Source organism: Chanodichthys erythropterus, chromosome 16 (genome assembly GCF_024489055.1).
Source record: "Chanodichthys erythropterus isolate Z2021 chromosome 16, ASM2448905v1, whole genome shotgun sequence".
Taxonomy (NCBI): domain Eukaryota; kingdom Metazoa; phylum Chordata; class Actinopteri; order Cypriniformes; family Xenocyprididae; genus Chanodichthys; species Chanodichthys erythropterus.
Window position 1 is genome coordinate 5,098,826 of NC_090236.1, and position 19,330 is coordinate 5,118,155.

The following is a 19,330-nucleotide window of genomic DNA, read 5'->3' on the forward strand; positions in this document are numbered from 1 at the left end:
CTCATGGTGTCTGAAGTGTGAATTATCTTCCTCACTGTGAATGGTGGACTTCAAATTGTTTTGAAATGGCCTTGTAACTGTTCCCAGATTGATGGCAGCAACAATTGCTTCTCTAAGATCATTGCTGATGTCTTACCTCCTTAGCATTGTGTTAACACACATGTGGAGGCTCCAGACACTCAAACTGCCAGAACTTCAGCTTTTATAGAGGTGATCACACTTGCTGAGACATTTGAGTATCAGTGTCTGACTGTTACCCCCTTAAATTCCTATGTTAACAGTAAGGCAGGGCTTGACATTAACACCCGCCAACCCGCCAAATGCGGGTAGATTTCAGCTGTGGCGGGTAAGACAGCCACTCCCACTAGCCACTTTGGCGGATTGAATATAAATTCAGTTTACAGCCAAATGATCGTCGAAGATCGTCGTAGCACAAAATTACAATCCAATCACACAATTCGTTATTTAGGCTACGTGCAGTTAGTGAATGAGGGATAGGCAGAATTGCGCTGAATGACACAACAGAAGCGCTCTGTCGCGCGCGCGATCAGTTCTCCTCGCGCCTGAATAGTTAAACAGTGCACACAGATGTCTAAATGTCCATCGTGTGGAGTATCTCGCGTGAATACAGTCGGTTATGGCTTAATTGGACGTAAACAGGTGGGTAATAACTGGATATGCGTCAGTTACGTCCATGCATTTAGCAGCCCAATTAAATACCTCTCTGTCATTAATGTTAATCAAACAACAAAAGATGTTAATCTGAAAAAATATTATTTTTAATTTACTATTGTTTTTGTAATTTGCTTCTTTGTTCTTTTATATAGCCTAACACAAATAACTTATACAATTTCTCATATTAGCCCATGCTCATATTGTCCACCTCTTGCCCACCTGTACATACCAGCTGATATACAATGTAGTCTTGATTTGGGTGATCAATCTGCATTTAAAAGTTTGAAAGGGTTTTAAATCTTCTAAATCAAGTAAAATGACTCAAAATAAAGTAATTTAAGCATAACAAAGTCAACTTTAATCATATAAAGTGTAATTTACCAACATCAAAATTGTGGCCAGTGAAAATGCTCAGTGGCTAGTAACTTTGGAAAACCACTAGCCACAGTGGCTGGTGAGCAAAAAAGTTAATGTCAAGCCCTGCAGTAAGGGTATAATACATATCATACACAATACATATAATTTCAAAGCAGCTTTACAGAACACACGTTTCTACATTACAATTTAGAGTAATCTGTTATCAGAGGTGACTGTGTCAGATCAATGTCCATATGGCAGAAATATACTGTTCTTAAGATAAGATTATACAAATCATGCAGTTTTCTAACATCATTTATTCACTTAATTAACAGAAAAGTTAAAGGCAAGTAAAACTTTTATATGCCCACTGTGTATTGTTAAATGTTTTTAAGACAGGTCTCATATATTGAAAGGACACATTAATGTTTCTCCAGTTATTAGGGGACATCAGAGCAGGGCCATGACCTTGAAAATATATTAGAATGCATTTCCAATTCTGTCAGGATTATACCCTTTTTGTATAATTGTATACTTTGTTGTGAATGTACATCTAAATTACTTATTACATAGGCTAAGAAATAAGCATCATGAATGTCACAAATGTTTCACTTTCGTTTTTTTTTTTTTTTTTTTTTTTTTTTTTTAATTCCCAGATTGCAGTACTGGGAAATTGCAAAATCTAATACAGGAAGGTGATGTAATACAGGTGTGTTTTTAAAAGAATGCACGTGAACTGTCTGTATTTAAGCATGCTATAGTTCACTTCAGGATACACTATTTTGAGGTTATGAAGGTTTGATAATGGTCGTGAAGGAACTGACAGTAATTGTGGTGTTTTCTTGGATAGTCTGTACTACTGGACATGAAATCTTCTCATCAACAGGTATATTATTAATTATATTTGAATTCAATATCAATACATTTATTTGAGTTTATTCATTCATTCATTAAACATTAGTGTTTTGTTCATATTTCTCTAATGTTTTTACACTGTTACGCTGATTTTATTTATTCATTTGTGAGACACTTCTGATCATACTACAGTAAACAGCTTTTGCCACAGCTTTTCTCATATAATTACATCTTGATACATATTTTGAGATTTACAATGTCAGTGTCAATGTCAAATTTATATATATAGCACTATTAAAACAACACATGTTGACCAATGTGCTTTATAGTATCATCTCAGTATAAAAACAGTATAATAAAATAATAATACAATAAAAAAGTAATAATAATAAAAATTATCAACAAGAAGTGTATGCCATGGCAAATGAGTGTGTCTTAAGGTGTATTTTAAAAACATGTAAAAACATGTCTACTACCGCAAATGCACGATTCTCTTTCTGGCTTAACTTGGTCCTTGGAATTTTAAGTACATTTTTAGTTGTTGATCTCAATGTTCTTCCAGGTTGATACTCAATTAGCAGATCTGATAAATATGCTGGTGCAAGGCCATGCAAAGATTTATACACTAATAAAAGAAACTTAAAATCAATCTTATACTGTACAGGAAGCCAATGTAGACCAATACAAAGTGATGTGTTCACGTTTTGTAATATTCATTAACAATCTTGCACCAGCATTTTAAACATTTTGCAGCCGTAGGATATATGCTTGACTAATACCCTTGTATAACGAATTACAGTAATCAAGTCTTGGGGATATGAGAGCATTTATTGCAATTTCAAGGCTCTTAAATGACAGACGTGATTTCATCTTGGCCAAATTTCTCAAATGAAAAAAAAACTTGAATTTACCACATGATTTATCTGTGTGTTCAACATCAGGGAGCTATCAATATAAACACCCTAGTTTTTAATGCATTAAAGGTCCCATGGCGTGAAAATTTCATTCAAATTTTTTCAAATTTTTTTAACATTAATATGAGTTCCCCTAGCCTGCCTATGGTCCCCCAGTGGCTAGAAAAGGTAATAGGTGTAAACCGAGCCCTGGGTATTTTGCTTCGCCTTTGAGAAAATTTAAGCTCAGACGGCCCAATCTGGAATCTTTCCTATATGTCGTCATACGGGGAAAGGTTACCTCCCCTTTCTCTGCTTTGCCCGCCCGTGAGAAAATGAGCTACTACAGTGAGAGGCGAGCACAATATTTTTTTTTCCTCGAGAGACATCATGGCTCGCAAACGAGCGAAGCATGGCAGTTGCTCAGTGTCTGGATGTACAAATGAACAGTACAAATATTTTTTTAGTTCCTTCATCTGAGCCTATGAAGAAATAGTGGGTTAATTTTATTTTCTCTGGTAATGCAGCGAAACAACTCCCCAAAGTTTTGTATGTCTGCGCCACACATTTCACCGACCACTGTTTCCCCAACGTGGGCCAATACAGCCCAGTTACTATCACTAATGTAAAGGTAACATTAAGTATGTGTGAATATACACACTGTAATGCGAGTGTTGTACATTTCTTTGTTGTTTGGATAACCGTTCTGCTGTTGGTGTTATGCCGATATATGAATATGTAAACAAATAAATGATGTTGGCATGGTAGCACATTTGCCACAAAGGCACCTATCAAAAAAGGTATTTGTAATAATGGCAGAGGACTAATATAGTGGCGCTGGTTAGTGTCTATAGCTGATTTCTTCAACATGCTTCTGAATGGGAGCATATATAAAGTGAAAAAAGTGTGGGGAGCCAGGATAGAGCCTTGAGGCACATCTAATATACGCAATGTCGATCTCGATGTATATGAGCCAAATCTCACTTCCACGCTTCTAGCAGTCAGGTATGACTTAAACCAATTTAGGGCCTTCCTCTGAATCCCTACATCAGTGGTCTCAAACTCAATTCCTGGAGGGCCACAGTTTCTAGAGCTGCGTTCCATTCGACAGGGTCCCTACGCAGTGTTCACTGCTCCCTACTCCCGGAGCACGGTATATCAGTTGAAGTGGACTACGCTGACAATAATCGTTCATTTGGAACGCCCTGCAAACGTCATCAAAGAAAGTCGACAGTGATGACATAAATAAATAAATAGATATTTTAATTCACTTTCGAATTTAAAATCGACTCTTAACAGATTTGAAGCTGTAACTGTCATGCCATATGAATATAAATTCTCATTTGGTTAACTGTATAAATGTATTCTTAATCCATGGTCTCATGCGCTTTCTTTTCCACGCGCAGCCGCATAAACACTCCTGAGGTAACATTAAATAAGATAAAATAAATGATAGAGCCTTAGCTGCTTTTCAACACTTTTACTTTGTCATGCCTATTCATACAATAAAATATACAAATGTAACACTCATCGCCATAACCATTCATACTTTCGTTCGTATAAAATGTATTCATACTCAAAACCAGAGAGCCGTTAAACTCTTTCAACGGCTCTGCTTCGTCGTAGTTCTGAATGGTGACGTGGTGCGCAATGAGAGTTGGGTAATGTATCGATGTTCCCTTATTCCCTATACCGTTCGCAGTGCCCTTCGAACGGAACATGTTCGCTCCCTTCGGAGTGGAATCTCACTTAAGATGGCGAAATACCGTGTTAAGTCCACTTCGCAGTCCACTTACGCTCGAATGGAACGCACCTTAGGATTCCTAAAGACCTTGATTAGCTGGATCAGGTGTGCTTGATTAGGTTTGGAGCAAAACTGTGCAGAGCTGTGGCCCTCCAAGAATTGAGTTTCAGACCACTGCCCTACGTACTCTTCTAGCCACGAAAGCAACACCGTGTGACCTACTGTATCAAAGGCTGCAGTCTAATAAAACTAACACTGCTGAATCAACAGCATCCACAGTCACCAGTAAATCATTGAAGACTTTTACCAGGGCTGTCTCTGTAGAATGATGCTTCCTGAAACCAGACTGGTAAACTTTTCCAATGCTATTCCATTGTAAAAAAAAATATGTAGTTGACTAAACACTATACTTTTTCTAAAATCTTTGACAAAAATGAAAGGTGAGAAGCCGCTCTAAAATATGTCAAGCCAGTTGGGTCTTTGTTGGGTTTTTTTTTCATACAGTTTGCACAAAGGCCTGTTTCAACATGCTGGGAAAAACACCTGTATCTAAGCTTTTGTTTAGCCAATAAAGTTTTCACTTTTTTAGTTATTGATTCCATAATTGACTGAACAATTATAAACTTTTATGTATGGTAATACAGTCTAATATAAATACCTGTGTTTTAAAATGATATAAAAATGAAGTGTAGATATATTTTTTTATAGATAAAGTTGCACAGCTTTTTGAGGAGGAGAAAGACCTTCTGGAAAGCTTCAGGCTCTACATTGATGCTGAAGAAAAGAATGTAAAGAGAATGAAGAGGTGAAAACACTTTCATTATTCCGTATAAAGAATTAAAGCATTTTTTTTATTATAATATTTAGTTGTGAATATTTTACAGTCTTGTAGTATATGTGTTTTTAGATCAAGAAATATGTTATTAAATACATTTATGTAACCCTACAACTTTTGATGAACTTCAATGCAGTGTTCTTCTGGTTCTTCAACGACTCACATACTTTGACCCTGAGAACCCTGAGAAAACAATGAGAGATCCTGTGGCAGCTTACAAACTCCTTATACGAGTGAGAAGAGAATGGTTGACTATTGTGGAAATCACTCAACAAAGTCATTATGAGAGTGAGAGATTTTTTTGACTGAAACGTACAGTATCAATAGAAATAAAAATTTGGAGATTAAAGGGTTAAATCACCCAAAAATTACATTTCTATCATTAATTACTCACTCTCATGTCGTTCCAAACCCGTAAGACCTTCTTTCATCTTCAGAACACAAATTAAGATATTTTTGATGAAATCCGAGGGACTACAGTGGTTCAACCTTAATGTTGTGAAGAGACGAGAATACTATTTTGTTTTGTGCGCAAAAAACAAAACAAAAATAAACATTAAAAAATTACTTTTTTTCAATAATTTCCTTTCTTCTATCTTAGTCTCCTATGCTGTTGATGTAGTGAACGCAGTGCAGCACTTCCGTGTTCTATGTCAATCTCAGTATTGGTCAGCTCCTGCGTCAGCATCACACACATGAGTTGTACTTCTCTCGTGTACAGGCGTCGGCCAATACTGCAATACTGAGCCGGCGTTCGGACGTAAAGACAGAAGCGCTGCACTGCGTTCACTACATCAACAGCATAGGAGACTGACAGGGAAGAGTAAAACTGTTGAATAAAGTCAATATTTTTGTTTTGTTATTGCGCACAAAAAGTATTCTCGTCGCTTCATAACATTTAAATCGAACCACTGTCACATGGACTAATTTAACAATGTCTTTAATACCTTTCTGGAGCTCAAAAGGTGCAATGACGTTACATGCCTATATGTGTGGTTCTGAAGTTAATCAAAAAAATCTTAATTTGTGTTCCGAAGATGAACGAAGGTCTTACGGGTTTGGGACAACATGAGGGTGAGTATTTAATGACAGAAATCTTATTTTTGGGTGAACTAACCCTTTAAGGTGAATGGTGATAAAAGCTTTCAAGTAATTTTATTAAAAGTTTCAGTTGTTTATGGACTTGTTCTTGTGTTTGAAAATCTTGTAGAGTATCAGGAACTGCTGGCATTTGCAGATATTCCAGAGCTGGAGGACGTGGATGGTGCAGCTTCAGAACTGATCAGACTGCAAGAGTTCTACAAACTCCACCCACACAACATCACAAAGGGTGAAATGGCTGCACCAAATGTGGTTTCACTTTAGCCACCCCCCAGTCTGATTGATACTTTCATTTTACATTTCACAGAAACATCTCTAGATGCAGATCAAGCCTACAATGTAGGGTTGGTCGCTTATGATGAGGACAAATTCCAGTATGCCTTTCTCTGGTTTCTGTACAGTCTGGACAGATTAACAGAATACTCAACCACTGATGAGGAAGAGTTGCTCAATTACCTTAGTTCCTCAGCCTATCATTTTGGCAGCCTACCTGTGGCAATCTACTTCAAACAGCGGCTTCTAAATCTGGGTGAGGTCATGGTAACATGAAGTTTAATACTAATATTTTTATATGTGAGGTTGCGGGACTATAGAAGTAAACGTCTATATAAACTTTTTTTCTTCAGATCCAGCTAATGACGAAGTCAAAGTTGAGCTGAGCCTTTACAAATTCCTTCGCATCCAGAGAACTTCAAATCCTGACATATTCACACTGAACACAAAATCAAAAAACCTCTATGAGGCACTGTGCAGAGGAGAAGTTGACGAGAGGGCAAGTGCTGGGCATTATTTCAAATGAAATTACAAATTGTTAGTGTGAAGCATTGTGTGTTGATTGTAAGTCAATTATATTTTATAAAATCAGACCTCCAAGAGGCAGAGGGCGCTGTCCTGTAGGTACAGCACAGGTGGAGGAAACCCCAGACTGATGTACGCACCAGTGAAAGAGGAAATGGAGTGGGACGAGCCTCGAATCATCAGATATCATGACATTATATCAGACAGAGAGATAGAGTTCCTGAAGAACATCTCCAGACCTCAAGTGAATTTGGCTTGGCAACTTATTTCTATAGTGTTTGCTTCCGTTTTATTCATATTTATATTTGATGTTCCATTTCCCTTTTGTGTCCTTCTTTAGCTTTCTAGGTCTATGATTAGACATCTGAGAGTCTCAAACCTCCGTACTTCTCAAAGGTGATAATCTTTTTATTCACCCAAAATTAAAATAATTAATGTTATCTTATAGTATATTACTTATTTAATTAACTAATTAACAATTTTGGTATCACACTTGGGAAGTAAACTGGAAACAGTTTACAATATGGTTCAATTTGTTAACATAAGTGTTGCTTGAAACCATTCCCTTGTTTTCAGTGTTTTTCTGGAGGAAGACAACACTGTTCTTGCTCGTATCAGTCAGAATATTGCAGACATCACAGGACTCTCCATGGAATCAGCTGAATATCTACATGTACGGTTACAGTTAGAAAGAAATTACCTGTTCAGCTTCATACACAGGCAGCAGACTTCAAGGCAACATTGGTTTAGTCTGCTTTTTTGCAACATTTGCCAGTTCCTAAGCACTTTGAGGGCTGATAATAGGCTACATTTTTATATAACCATTTTATATTCAAACTTCAATGGATATTAAGATCTCTTTAGTGGATTAACATTTATTTTCCCTGTGAAGTATTAGGTGTTGTTTTACCTGAAAATTTCATTTCAATAGTGGTGCAATCATTTTCCAGGTTCAGAATTATGGGATTGGTGGCAGATTTGAACCACATTATGATGCATGGGTAAGATATCTTTGCTAAAATAAAGCCATTACATAAATTTGTAGGGCCAACCTGGTATTTGCCATGGATTCCCTCTGGAGTTAAATAAGGTCTGTGGTTATCATTACTTGAGGAGACTTTCCCATTCAATATAATTTATAACTGATCCATGTTTAAATCACAAAACAGTGTATAGTACCTGTATAGCCAGGTGTTGCACACTTTGTTTTCAGTGTTGAGTTCTGACCACTTGTTAAGTCGTGGTGTAACGAATGGTGTTTCCAGGTCCAAGCCTCTCATTTCGATTGCTATCGAATACTATCTTAACAGCTGTTTATGAACACTATTTATTCCCAGACACCAATATTTCAATGATTCATTAAAGATGAATCACTGTGTCTGGCTATCTGAGATTGCAGTATGGAGATAAAGGTTAGGATTTTAATACTAAATAATTTTTCAGTAGTATTACAGCATGTGGCAGCGTGTTTGGACCTGGAAACAGTGACAAGTGACATTCCACTTGGTGGATTCCCTTTTACGAGGCTGCCATTTGATTGGTCCCATCTCTAAAGTCCACTCCCAAACGTAACCACGCCCCCAGATGTCAGTATATGAACTTGGTCAGACATTATTGTAAAATTCTCAACCAGCACGACATTATCCACTGTTCATCAAAACGGAGAACTAATTTTTTGTATAAAAACAATATATTGTGGTAATTAGTTTATGTTTTTAAAACTCAAGTTTAAGGTTTAACTATGTCTGTGTGTGTATTACTTGTGGTCCTTAACCCAGAGAGAACCCATTGCTCAAAAATGCTAATTTGCTTTTAGGACTTCAAACTTGTGTGTCAATGAGAGCTTGATTACATATTGACCAATCAAATCATTGTAAGATAACTTAATGTTTGATCTCACAGGAGGATGAGAATGGAAGGATTGCTACGTTCTTAATTTATGTAAGTCTTGGCCACAGTTTAATGCAAATGGCACTGTAAACATTATAGGCTTACAAGGCTTAAAGGTTACTTAATTTTTCTTATTACCTGTTTTGTACAGTCATATTGAACAATAATTAATGTGCTCTTGTTGTAGATGAGTGATGTGGAGATAGGGGGCGCCACTGTGTTTCCTAAAGTTGGAGTTGCATTGAAGCCAAAAAAGGTAAACCCTCAATTCACTGATCTATCTGGTATATTAGAATAATTTAAGTAAAATTCATGCATCCATCCTCTACTTTTTAAGGGTTCAGCCGTGTTTTGGTACAACATCCAAAAGAATGGCAGAGTGGATTTTGATACACAGCATGCTGGATGCCCTGTGTTAGTAGGTAACAAATGGGGTAGGTTTTTATTAAATTCTTACTGGCTTGGATTACTCTTTTATAATGTATCTTCTATAATCTATAAATAAATCTATTTAAAAACTAAATTTCACTCAATTTCACATGACATTGAGGTTTTTTTTTTTTTTTTTCTGGTGTCTTTTCAGTGGCTAATATATGGATCCATGAGTTTGGACAAGAGTTCAGGAGACCTTGTTCTTTGTCAGACTGGGAGTGAAAGACATTGTGACTATGTAGAAATCATATTAAGTTAATCTGTACTATAGAATTATCTGTTATATTATGTATCATAGGGCGTAGCGTAAGTGATTTGAACTGCAAGAATTTTACACTTTCTTTGTAAACTGAATACGGAAGGTGGTCCAGCAGAAGCTAGTTATTTTACTTTATAACTTGTTAAATATGGATATTGTTTTTACACAAATGCATCACTTTGCTTCAGTAGGCCTTTATTTCCCCCCTGGAGCCGCGTGGAGTATGCTTATGAGGTATGGATGAAATCTCTTGAGTTGGTTCAAACACTTTTAAACAGGTGGTTTCCATGCACGGCCATTATAAAGCTTAGGAGCATCAGGGTGATTATTAATATAACTCTGATTGTACTCATCTGAAAGAAGAAAGTCGTATACACATAGGATGGTTTGAGGATGAGTAAATCATGTGATAATTTTTTTATTTTAAAGTGAACTAATCCTTTAACTTTTATTGTGATTTACTACTGTCTAAGTGGCAGTAATTTAAAAAATAACTGTAATATACCTATATGTAATAAATATGTAATAATATGTAATAAAACTAAACAAGTGCAACAGAGTAAAATTAAGTTTCAGCAAGATATCAGTGGATAATCATCACATTACCTGAGTTGATCAATCCTAGCAACCAGCAAGTGAAGTGCATTATTCCTGTAGATGAGATGCAAGTTCTCTACAGTTGTATTTAAAGCTTAATTTTACATGTTTCCTCTTCAGTCAGTGCTGAAATGATGATTCACATGTTTTACAAGTTTTGTGGTATGCGTAGTTGTGAATATGTTGTGCTGTAAGACTGGCAGGCAGTATGTATATGAAGTTGGAAACTGGATTTTTTAGGTGCCTCACATGCAGAGAACAGGACTGTCAATATACCTCAACTCTCACAGCAACACACAATATATCAACGATCATAATTTTTACAAGAATTGAAAGGCTGTAACTATATGAATAAATTAATCCTATTTAAGGAGTCATTTGTCAGTTGCTCTCTTCCTAATCAAGTGATTTAATATTAGTTTAATATTTATATGACGTTTAAGTTGGTTACAGCAGCTCTATTATGAATTGATACTGAATTGCACTGAATGCCTGTGTTGCTATTGCTGATTTATCATCTTTTTGATAAGCAATGTAAAATAAATAAATACAAACATCTTTATATAACAATGTGTTTTCAGTTTCTTTAGATGTTTTTGTCTCTTTATCTTAACTGTTTCAAATAAAGTGATCCACTCTCAACCTGCTAATGAGGACAAAAACGATAATAATAACAAACCAATAATAAAACTTCCGTATCCATGTTTTCCAACCTACTCACAGAGAGTGTTTTTATTGTTTTATTGAAAAACTGCAAATTTGACAGACCTACATGTGATGCAGGCATGGTTGTAAACAAAGCATTCTTCTGACAGTGCAATAAAAATGACACGCCTGTAAAGTTTGACCAGTTATTAGGCAACATTAGAGCAGGCCTTGATAATTATAACATACGGTATTAAAGGTCCCGTTCTTCGTGATCCCATGTTTCAAACTTTAGTTAGTGTGTAATGTTGTTGTTAGAGTATGAATAAAATCTGTAAAATTTTAAAGCGCAAAGTTCAATGCCAAGCGAGATATTTTATTTAACAGAAGTCGCCTACATCGAACGACCAGTTTGGACTACATCCCTCTACATCCTTCTTTAATGACGTCACTATAACAGTTTTTTGACTAACCTCCGCCCACAGGAATACACAAGAGTTGCGTTTTAGAGTGTGTTTGTCGCCATGCCGTCGAAACGCTGTTATTTTCATCCCGCAGTCCAATCACCGGGTCTGATTCCGGCTCAAATTGATAGGGTAAAATTAAAGACATGTTTACAATAACACTGAGCGTGTGCATCTCCACGTTATGGTAAGAGGCGTGACCTTTCCGGGCAAGGTTCACTAAGCTGCTGTCGAATCACAACACAGGAACCGCTGGCACAATCAGAACTCGTTACGTATTTCTGAAGGAGGGATTTCATAGAACAAGGAAGTCAACAGCCCGTTTTTATGACAGTGGAAACAGCGGTATACAGAGAATTATGTGAAAAATACTGTGCATTTTACATGAACACATGTTATATTGCACACTATAAACACAATCAAAGCTTCAAAAAAACACGAAAAACGGGACCTTTAAAATAAAATTTGTGCAACATGAAAGTTTCAAAGAATATTGGTAGTGAAGTAACAAATTACAGAAGAAACAAAAGTCTATTGTGATACACCATGACTGTCATGATGCCATTTTTATGTTTTGTTTTGTGGACTTTCATGTTGATAATTCTGCTTTGGTCCCTGTGTTTCCTCTCTGATTAGTTTCTGTTTGGTTGTCTTAGTTACGATTATGCCTTTGTTTGTTTCCATAGTTACTCATTTGTTAATTGATTAGCCACACCTGCATGTTCCTTGTTTTCATGCTCATTTCCCATGTGTATTATAGCCCTCAGTTTTCAGTTGTAGTTGCTTGTTCTTGTGCTAGGTTGGTTTGCTGTATTTTGTGTTTGATGTTAGATTGCTACGACTTTGTGCTCCTGTTTTTAATTTGTTGATCAAAATCACTGCTGTGAATCTTGCTTTCCTTGTTCCTGTAACCAGCCTGCTCACAGTCACTTGTGTAAAGTTTCACTTTTGTTTTTGTTCTCAGGTAATAGGACTACTGAGAAATGATGAAATGTGGGCAGATACAGGTGTGTCTCTTTTTGGGCTTTATAAAGGTGTGTGTCTGTATTTAAGCTCAATTTCACTGCAAGATACATATACACAAGTTGTGTTTTGAGATACTGAAGGTCTGATAATGGCTATAAAGGAACTTGTAGTATTTGTGGTGTATTTTGGGATTGTCTGTGCTGCTTCTTCTCATCTACAGGTTATTACTTCAGTTCAATATCAATTCATAATTTTTTTATGTACAGTTTTTATTTTATTGTTAATAAATTAATGTTATAGTGTTTAGTTTTACACTGTTGTCATGACAAGTTGATTGTATGTTTTCATTTGCGAGACCTTGTCACTCATTTGTAAGACCAAAAATGAACAATATACCACAGTTTTCCATAATTTCAGCACTGCACTCATGTAACATTATAGTTACTCTCTTTCACTTTTTAATTCCATTATTGACTAAACAATATTAACTCTCTTTGGTTTCTTACATAAAAAATCGTTTTTCATTATAACATGATGTAAAAATCCTTTTGACAATTAAGTGCAATTGTTTTATAGATCAAATTGCACAGCTATATGGGAAGATGAAAGATTTTCTGAAGGTCTTCAGTCAGTGCATTGATGCTGAGAATGTAGAGACAATGAAGAGGTGAAAACACATTCATTATTCTCTATATACCATTAAACTCCAAGATTAAGGTGTTTTGTTTGTTAAAAAGCATTACATTTTCCATTGGATGTTTAACAATCTTAATCTTATATATGATTTTAGATCAATGATTATGTTAATAAATACATTTTTTAACATTATAACTTTTGATGAACCCATGTCTTCAATCCAGTGTTCTTCTGAATCTTCTGCTTTCATACTCTGACTATGAGAGCCCCGAGGAAGCCATGAGAAACCCTGTGACAGCTTACAGACTCCTCGGACAACTGAGAAATTATTTGATATTTATTGTAAAACACATTCAGCCGAATCTTTATCAGTGTGAAGAGTATCTGGATGAGCTCAACGCAAAGCTCCCAGATATCCCACAGCTGAAGGACGTGGATGGTGCAGCTTCAGGACTGATCAGACTTCAAGAGATCTACAAATTCCATCCAGAAGACATCACAAAGGGTAAACTGTCCTGCTGTTTTGCACCAATGCAAATTTACTGAGAGAGTTTCATTTTTCCAATCTGACTGATGCTTTCATTTCACAGAAACGTCTCTAAATGCAGATGAAGCCTACCATGTTGGCTTGGTTGCTTATGATGAGGACAAATTCCAGCATGCCTTTCTCTGGTTTCTGTACAGTCTGGAAAGATTAACAGAATACTCAACCACAACTGAGGAAGAATTACTCCATTACCTTATTTCATCAGCCTATCATTTTGGCAGCCTACATATGGCAATTTATTTTAGCCACAAGTTTCTAAATCTGGGGGAGGTCATGATCACATGAATTTAATAGCCTACTAATATATTTATATTTGAGATTGGCAGACAATTTTTCTAAATTGTTGTGATTAAAGTCATAAACATCTTTGCCTCAGATCCAAGTAATGATGAAGTCAGAGTTCAGCTGAACTGGCTCCTTCACTTACAGAGCAACCCTGACATATTCACACTGAACACAGAGTCAAGTGACTATATGAGACACTGTGCAGAGGAGAGGTTGATGAGAGAGTAAGTGCTGTGTTTAAAATTTAAATCATTATTTGACATTAAATTAAAAATTGTCAGTGTGAAGCTTTGTGTGTTGATTGTAAGTCAATTATATTTTATAAAATCAGACCTCCAAGAGGCAGAGGGCGCTGTCCTGTAGGTACAGCACAGGTGAAGGAAACCCCAGACTGATGTACGCACCAGTAAAAGAGAAAATGGAGTGGGACGAACCTCAAATCATCAGATATCATGACATTATATCAGACAGAGAGATAGAGATCCTGAAGAATATCTCCAGACCTCAAGTGATTATCGAACATACACACAAAATAACAAATATTTAATTGTTGTTATTATTAACAGTATATTTAAAATGTCATATTCCCTTAATTCCAGTGACAAAACAAGTCTAAATGCTATTTTATGATAATAAAGAATGCAATAATTACATTCTACACCCCCCCCCCCCCAAAAAAAATAAAAAATACAGAGGAAGTTATTTATTTTCATCTATAAAAATGTGTAAAACATTAAAATGACTTTTTATTAACTTTACAATATATCTTATTTATATCAACCATTAGAGTTGATGCGTAAACCTTAAGAGAAATCTACAATTATGGCTGCGAGTTATGGCTTCCCACAAAAGTGGATGCTGTTAGGGAGGATCAGCTCCTTATTGATGCCAATGAAGCAAATATAGGGGTGGGGGGTTTTGTGTTCACATATTTTGGTCATATTTATACATTTGTCTTTGACAGTTCTTTTTTTTTTTGTGGTCTAGCTTTCTAGATCGGAGGTTTATCAAGATGGACGGGGTACAGTCACAAAACAACGTCTTTCTCAAAGGTTTAATAAATATTTAATAACATCACCTCATTAAAGGGATAGTTCACCAAAAAATGTTAATTCTTTCATAATCTTACATGTTGAGTAAATCATTCCTTTAACATGAGTTAGCAGGATTCAACATAATATTAAACATTTTTAGTTTAATATTCACTATAATCACTATATTTTCAGTGTGTTTCTGGAATGTGATGACCCTATGGAAGCTCTTGTCAGTCAGAGGATTGCAGATGCTACGGGACTCTCCATGAAAAAAGCTGAACCACGTCACAGAGAACACATGATCAATTACAGTCAGCATGTCTTTTCTTTACTGCCAGCTATGTCTTGCAGTTAACTTGGAAACTGAAAGTTAAACGGCAAGAAACTGTCTCAGGTTACGCATGTAACCATGGTTCCCTGAGAAGGGGAACGAGACATTGCATCCAAAGACACTATGGGAAACACCTCCAGCATGACGGTGTTTGAAGCACGTGATTCAAATGCGACAATGTCACTGGCCAGCGACAGCCCATGACATGGCTACATGTGCGATCGTGATTACAAGAGGGCACCTGTAGTATCATCAACAACTTCTTTGTCTGAAGGAGACATTGCCTGAAGCATGGCAGCGAGATGCAGTGTCTTGTTCCCCTTCTCAGGGAACCGTGGTTACATGCATAACCTGAGACACTCCCTTTCAAATGGGAACTCGCACTGCGTCCAAAGACATTATGGGGAACAAATACACACTCTGCAATGCTGAGGGAATAACTGCCTAAATGGCTAAGATAAGCATAAAGAAGGCTCAACTATCTAAGATGCCAGAGAGAGATTCCTAAGATCCCTCACTCAGGTCAAACACAGGGCTGTCAGTGGCACTAATCCCTAAGGCCACAACCTAGGCCCATGCCCTATGCAAGGAGGAACCCTTACCGGGGCAAGCAAACAGTGCCTGCCACAGGCCTGTGATGGGTCCAATCAAAGATAGTTTACCAAGGCGACCTTACAGAGGGCCTAACACTTGATGGCACTGTCCAGCTGGAGCTCAGGTGAGTGGAGGCCTCAGCAGAACGACTCTGAAAAAACAAGAGGAGGCCAGCCCTACTCAACCTTAGGGACAGTTTACCAAGGCGGCCTCACAGAGGGCCAACACTTGATATCAATATCCAGCTGGAGCTTCAGCAGAATGACTCTCTATAGTGAGAGGAGGCCAAGCATGCTCAACTTCATAGACAATTTACCAAGGCGGCCAACAGAAGGCAGAACACTTGATATCACTGTCTTACTTGAGCCCAGATGAGCAGAGGCCTCAGCAGAAAGACTCTCTATAGCTAGAAGAGGCCAGTCATACTCAGATCCAAAGACAGATTAACATGGTGGCCTACATAGCGTCAAAACACTTGTTGTTACTGTCTAACTTGAGCCCAATGACCTCAGAAGAATGACTCTGAGAAAGAAAGGAGGCCAACCATGCTCAACTTCAAAGACCGTTAGCAAGGCAGACATCCAGAGGGCCGAACACTCAATGTTCCTGTCTAACTGGAGCTCAAGCAAGCGGAGGCCTCAGCAGAATGACTCTATAACAAGAGGAGGCAAAATCACACTCAATTTCAAAGACAGCTTACCAAGGTGGCCTGATAGAGGGCTGAACACCTGAAGTCACTGTCTAACCGAAGCTCAGAGAGGCGGAGGCCTCAGAGGAACAACTCTTCATAGCTAGAAGGCCATCCATATTCAAACTGAAAGCCAGCTTACCAAGGTGGCCTCAAATTGGCTGAAACTTGATGTCGCAGACTAGCTAGAGTTCAAGTGAGCAGAGACTCTCCACAGTAAGAGGAGGCAAACCAGCTCAACATAAAAACAGTTTATCAAGGCAGCCATACCGAAGGCCGAACACATGATTTCACTGTCTTACTGGAGCTTAGGTGAGTGGAGGCCCCAGCAGAACAACTCTCTGTAATGAGAGGAGACCAACCATGCTCAACTTTAAAGACAGTTTACCAAGGTGGCCATACCGAGGCCCAAACACCTGATGTAACTGTCTAACTGGAGCTCAAGTGAGCGGCAGCCACAGCAAAATGACTCCCAAAAAGTGAGAGGAGGCCAGCTCTACTCAACCTTAGAGACAGTTTACCAAGGCGGCCTACCAGGGGGCAAAACACTTGATGTCACTGTCTAGCTGGAGCACATGAGAGCAGAGGCCTAAACAAAATGACTCTCTAGAATAAGAGATGGCAAACTACACTCAACCTAAAAAAACAGCTCATCACAGTGGCCTGCAGACACTTGGTTTCACTGTCTAGCTGGAGCTAAGGTGAACTGAGGCCTCAACAACTTTGTTTTATAGCAAGAGGAGGCCCAACATACTCAACCTCAGAGAGAGATTACCAAGGTGGCTTCAAAAAGGATCACCAAACTTTACTACTCAATTTAAAAGCTCATAATTCCTCAGAATTACAAATATTAAATCAAATACCAGTACCAGAGCTAGCAAAAGGAGACTAAACAATAAATATGTCTGTTTGACTTCTGCCGTGCTCCGCCTACAACCCCTGTGCTCGATCCTGCTTAACCGCAATGTTGGCCGCAGGACCCAAGCCACAGAGAGTAGGTGCTTAACTCTCATCCCTCAAGAGAGAGTAAAGCCTGGGTGGAACAAAACACAGCGACCGCATCACACAACACACATTTGACCCCCTTGGGAGTTAACTGTGCTAAATTCAAATGCCAGATTCTGTAACTCATCATGCAAGCCCTTGTGGAAAAAAAAGTTCACTTTAGTATACTTTTATAAAGTGTACTTATTGCAAAAATAATATACTTTAAAAGAACACACAAGTGTGAATTAAATGTAATGTTTTCATCGCTTAAGTGCATTATATCTGTAATCAATTTCAAATATATCACATATTAAGTTCATATTAAATTCAATAAGTTGAACTTTTGAGTGATTTTTTTTAACAACTTAAGTGGTACTTTAATACAACTTTATAACCTTCGTAATTGCTTCTAGTACCTTTAAAATATAGTTGAAGTGCACTGCCCAATGTACTAACAAGCAATTAATGTGAACTAAAATATATTTTAATATCAGTTATCAATACACTTAAGTGTGAATTAAATGTAATGTTTTCAGCCGCTTAAGTGCAATCTATTTGTAATTAATTTCAAATGTATCACAGATTAAGTTCATATTAAATGCAATAAATTGAACTTCTGAGTGATTTTTTTAAAGCACTTAAGTAGGACTTTAATACAATTTTTTATGTACTTCAAAATATGGTAAAAGTATACTTCCGAATGTACTGACAAGCAATTAATGCGAACTTAAATATACTTTAATGTAATTTACATGTACACTATTATATAATTTAATACATTTACTGACAAAATAATCTCTAAAACAAATGCACAAAAACCTTTTTGTTGATGCACAAGAAAAACCCAAGAAACACTATACACAATCACAAACAATTACAACACTTTAACTCTCATTTAGAAAGAGTCTGGAGGACAGTGAGGCTTATATACAGTATAATTTTCTCCATCACATAAAAAGGTACCTAAACCTACCATTACAATCTTTCTGCATTTTTACATTTTCAGATAAAATCATTCTGTATAAGATGATAAATAAGATAACACCCATGAATTAATACAAACAAAATGTAAAGAAAAGAAAAGATTCAAAACTTTTTGTAACACTGTACAATAATTTTCTATTAGTTAACTACTTTAGTTAACATGAACTATGAATGAAAAATACTTTAAGCATTTATAAATCCTAGTTAATAATACTATCTTTATTTAGTATTTCCCTGATGAAGCAGTTTATTCTGCAAGGTGTAAGTAAACTTTTGACCGCAACTGCATCACCCAAGATGATTTACCTCAGTCATCAGGACAACTGTTGTAGAATCCTGGGAGAAGCTCCTTCACATTTCCCACAAACACCAGGATTCCAGTGACCACACCATCTTCACTGACACTGGCCTTTCAAAATAGAGAACATTTTTATAAACATTTTTATACTTTACAAGGAATTAAACATAACATTATCAATTACACAAATATAGATAAATAACCCAAGGCCCAAGCAAATTGAGGGGTTTTGCTTTGAAAATAATTATATAATAATATCATTATACATAAATATAAATATATAATGATTAGATGGGGATTTGTAAGTGCACAGGTGAAAATGTATTACTTGCAAACAGAAAAGATTCAAAGCATTTAAAAGCTATAAGGACAGTTGATGGCAGTAATTTAGCTTGTAGTGTGTGATCAGGGTGGCTGAATTAATGGAAAAAAATG

At 36.8% G+C, this 19,330-nt stretch overlaps 1 protein-coding gene and 1 pseudogene across 1 annotated transcript; both read left to right on the plus strand.

Annotated features, from left to right (window-relative positions):
- Window positions 1-1,769: 1,769 nt before the first annotated feature.
- Window positions 1,770-12,470, plus strand: LOC137003574 (prolyl 4-hydroxylase subunit alpha-1-like). The gene is made up of 14 exons (XM_067363774.1): window positions 1,770-1,918; window positions 5,233-5,329; window positions 5,496-5,647; window positions 6,570-6,689; window positions 6,768-6,989; window positions 7,087-7,232; window positions 7,326-7,502; window positions 7,599-7,654; window positions 7,835-7,931; window positions 8,209-8,259; window positions 9,161-9,199; window positions 9,336-9,404; window positions 9,486-9,582; window positions 9,732-12,470. The coding sequence occupies exons 1-14, from the start codon at window positions 1,837-1,839 to the stop codon at window positions 9,800-9,802; spliced, it is 1,476 nt and encodes a 491-aa protein (XP_067219875.1). The 5' UTR covers window positions 1,770-1,836; the 3' UTR covers window positions 9,803-12,470.
- On the plus strand, window positions 9,937-18,142 carry LOC137003575 (prolyl 4-hydroxylase subunit alpha-2-like; annotated as a pseudogene).
- Window positions 18,143-19,330: the final 1,188 nt, after the last annotated feature.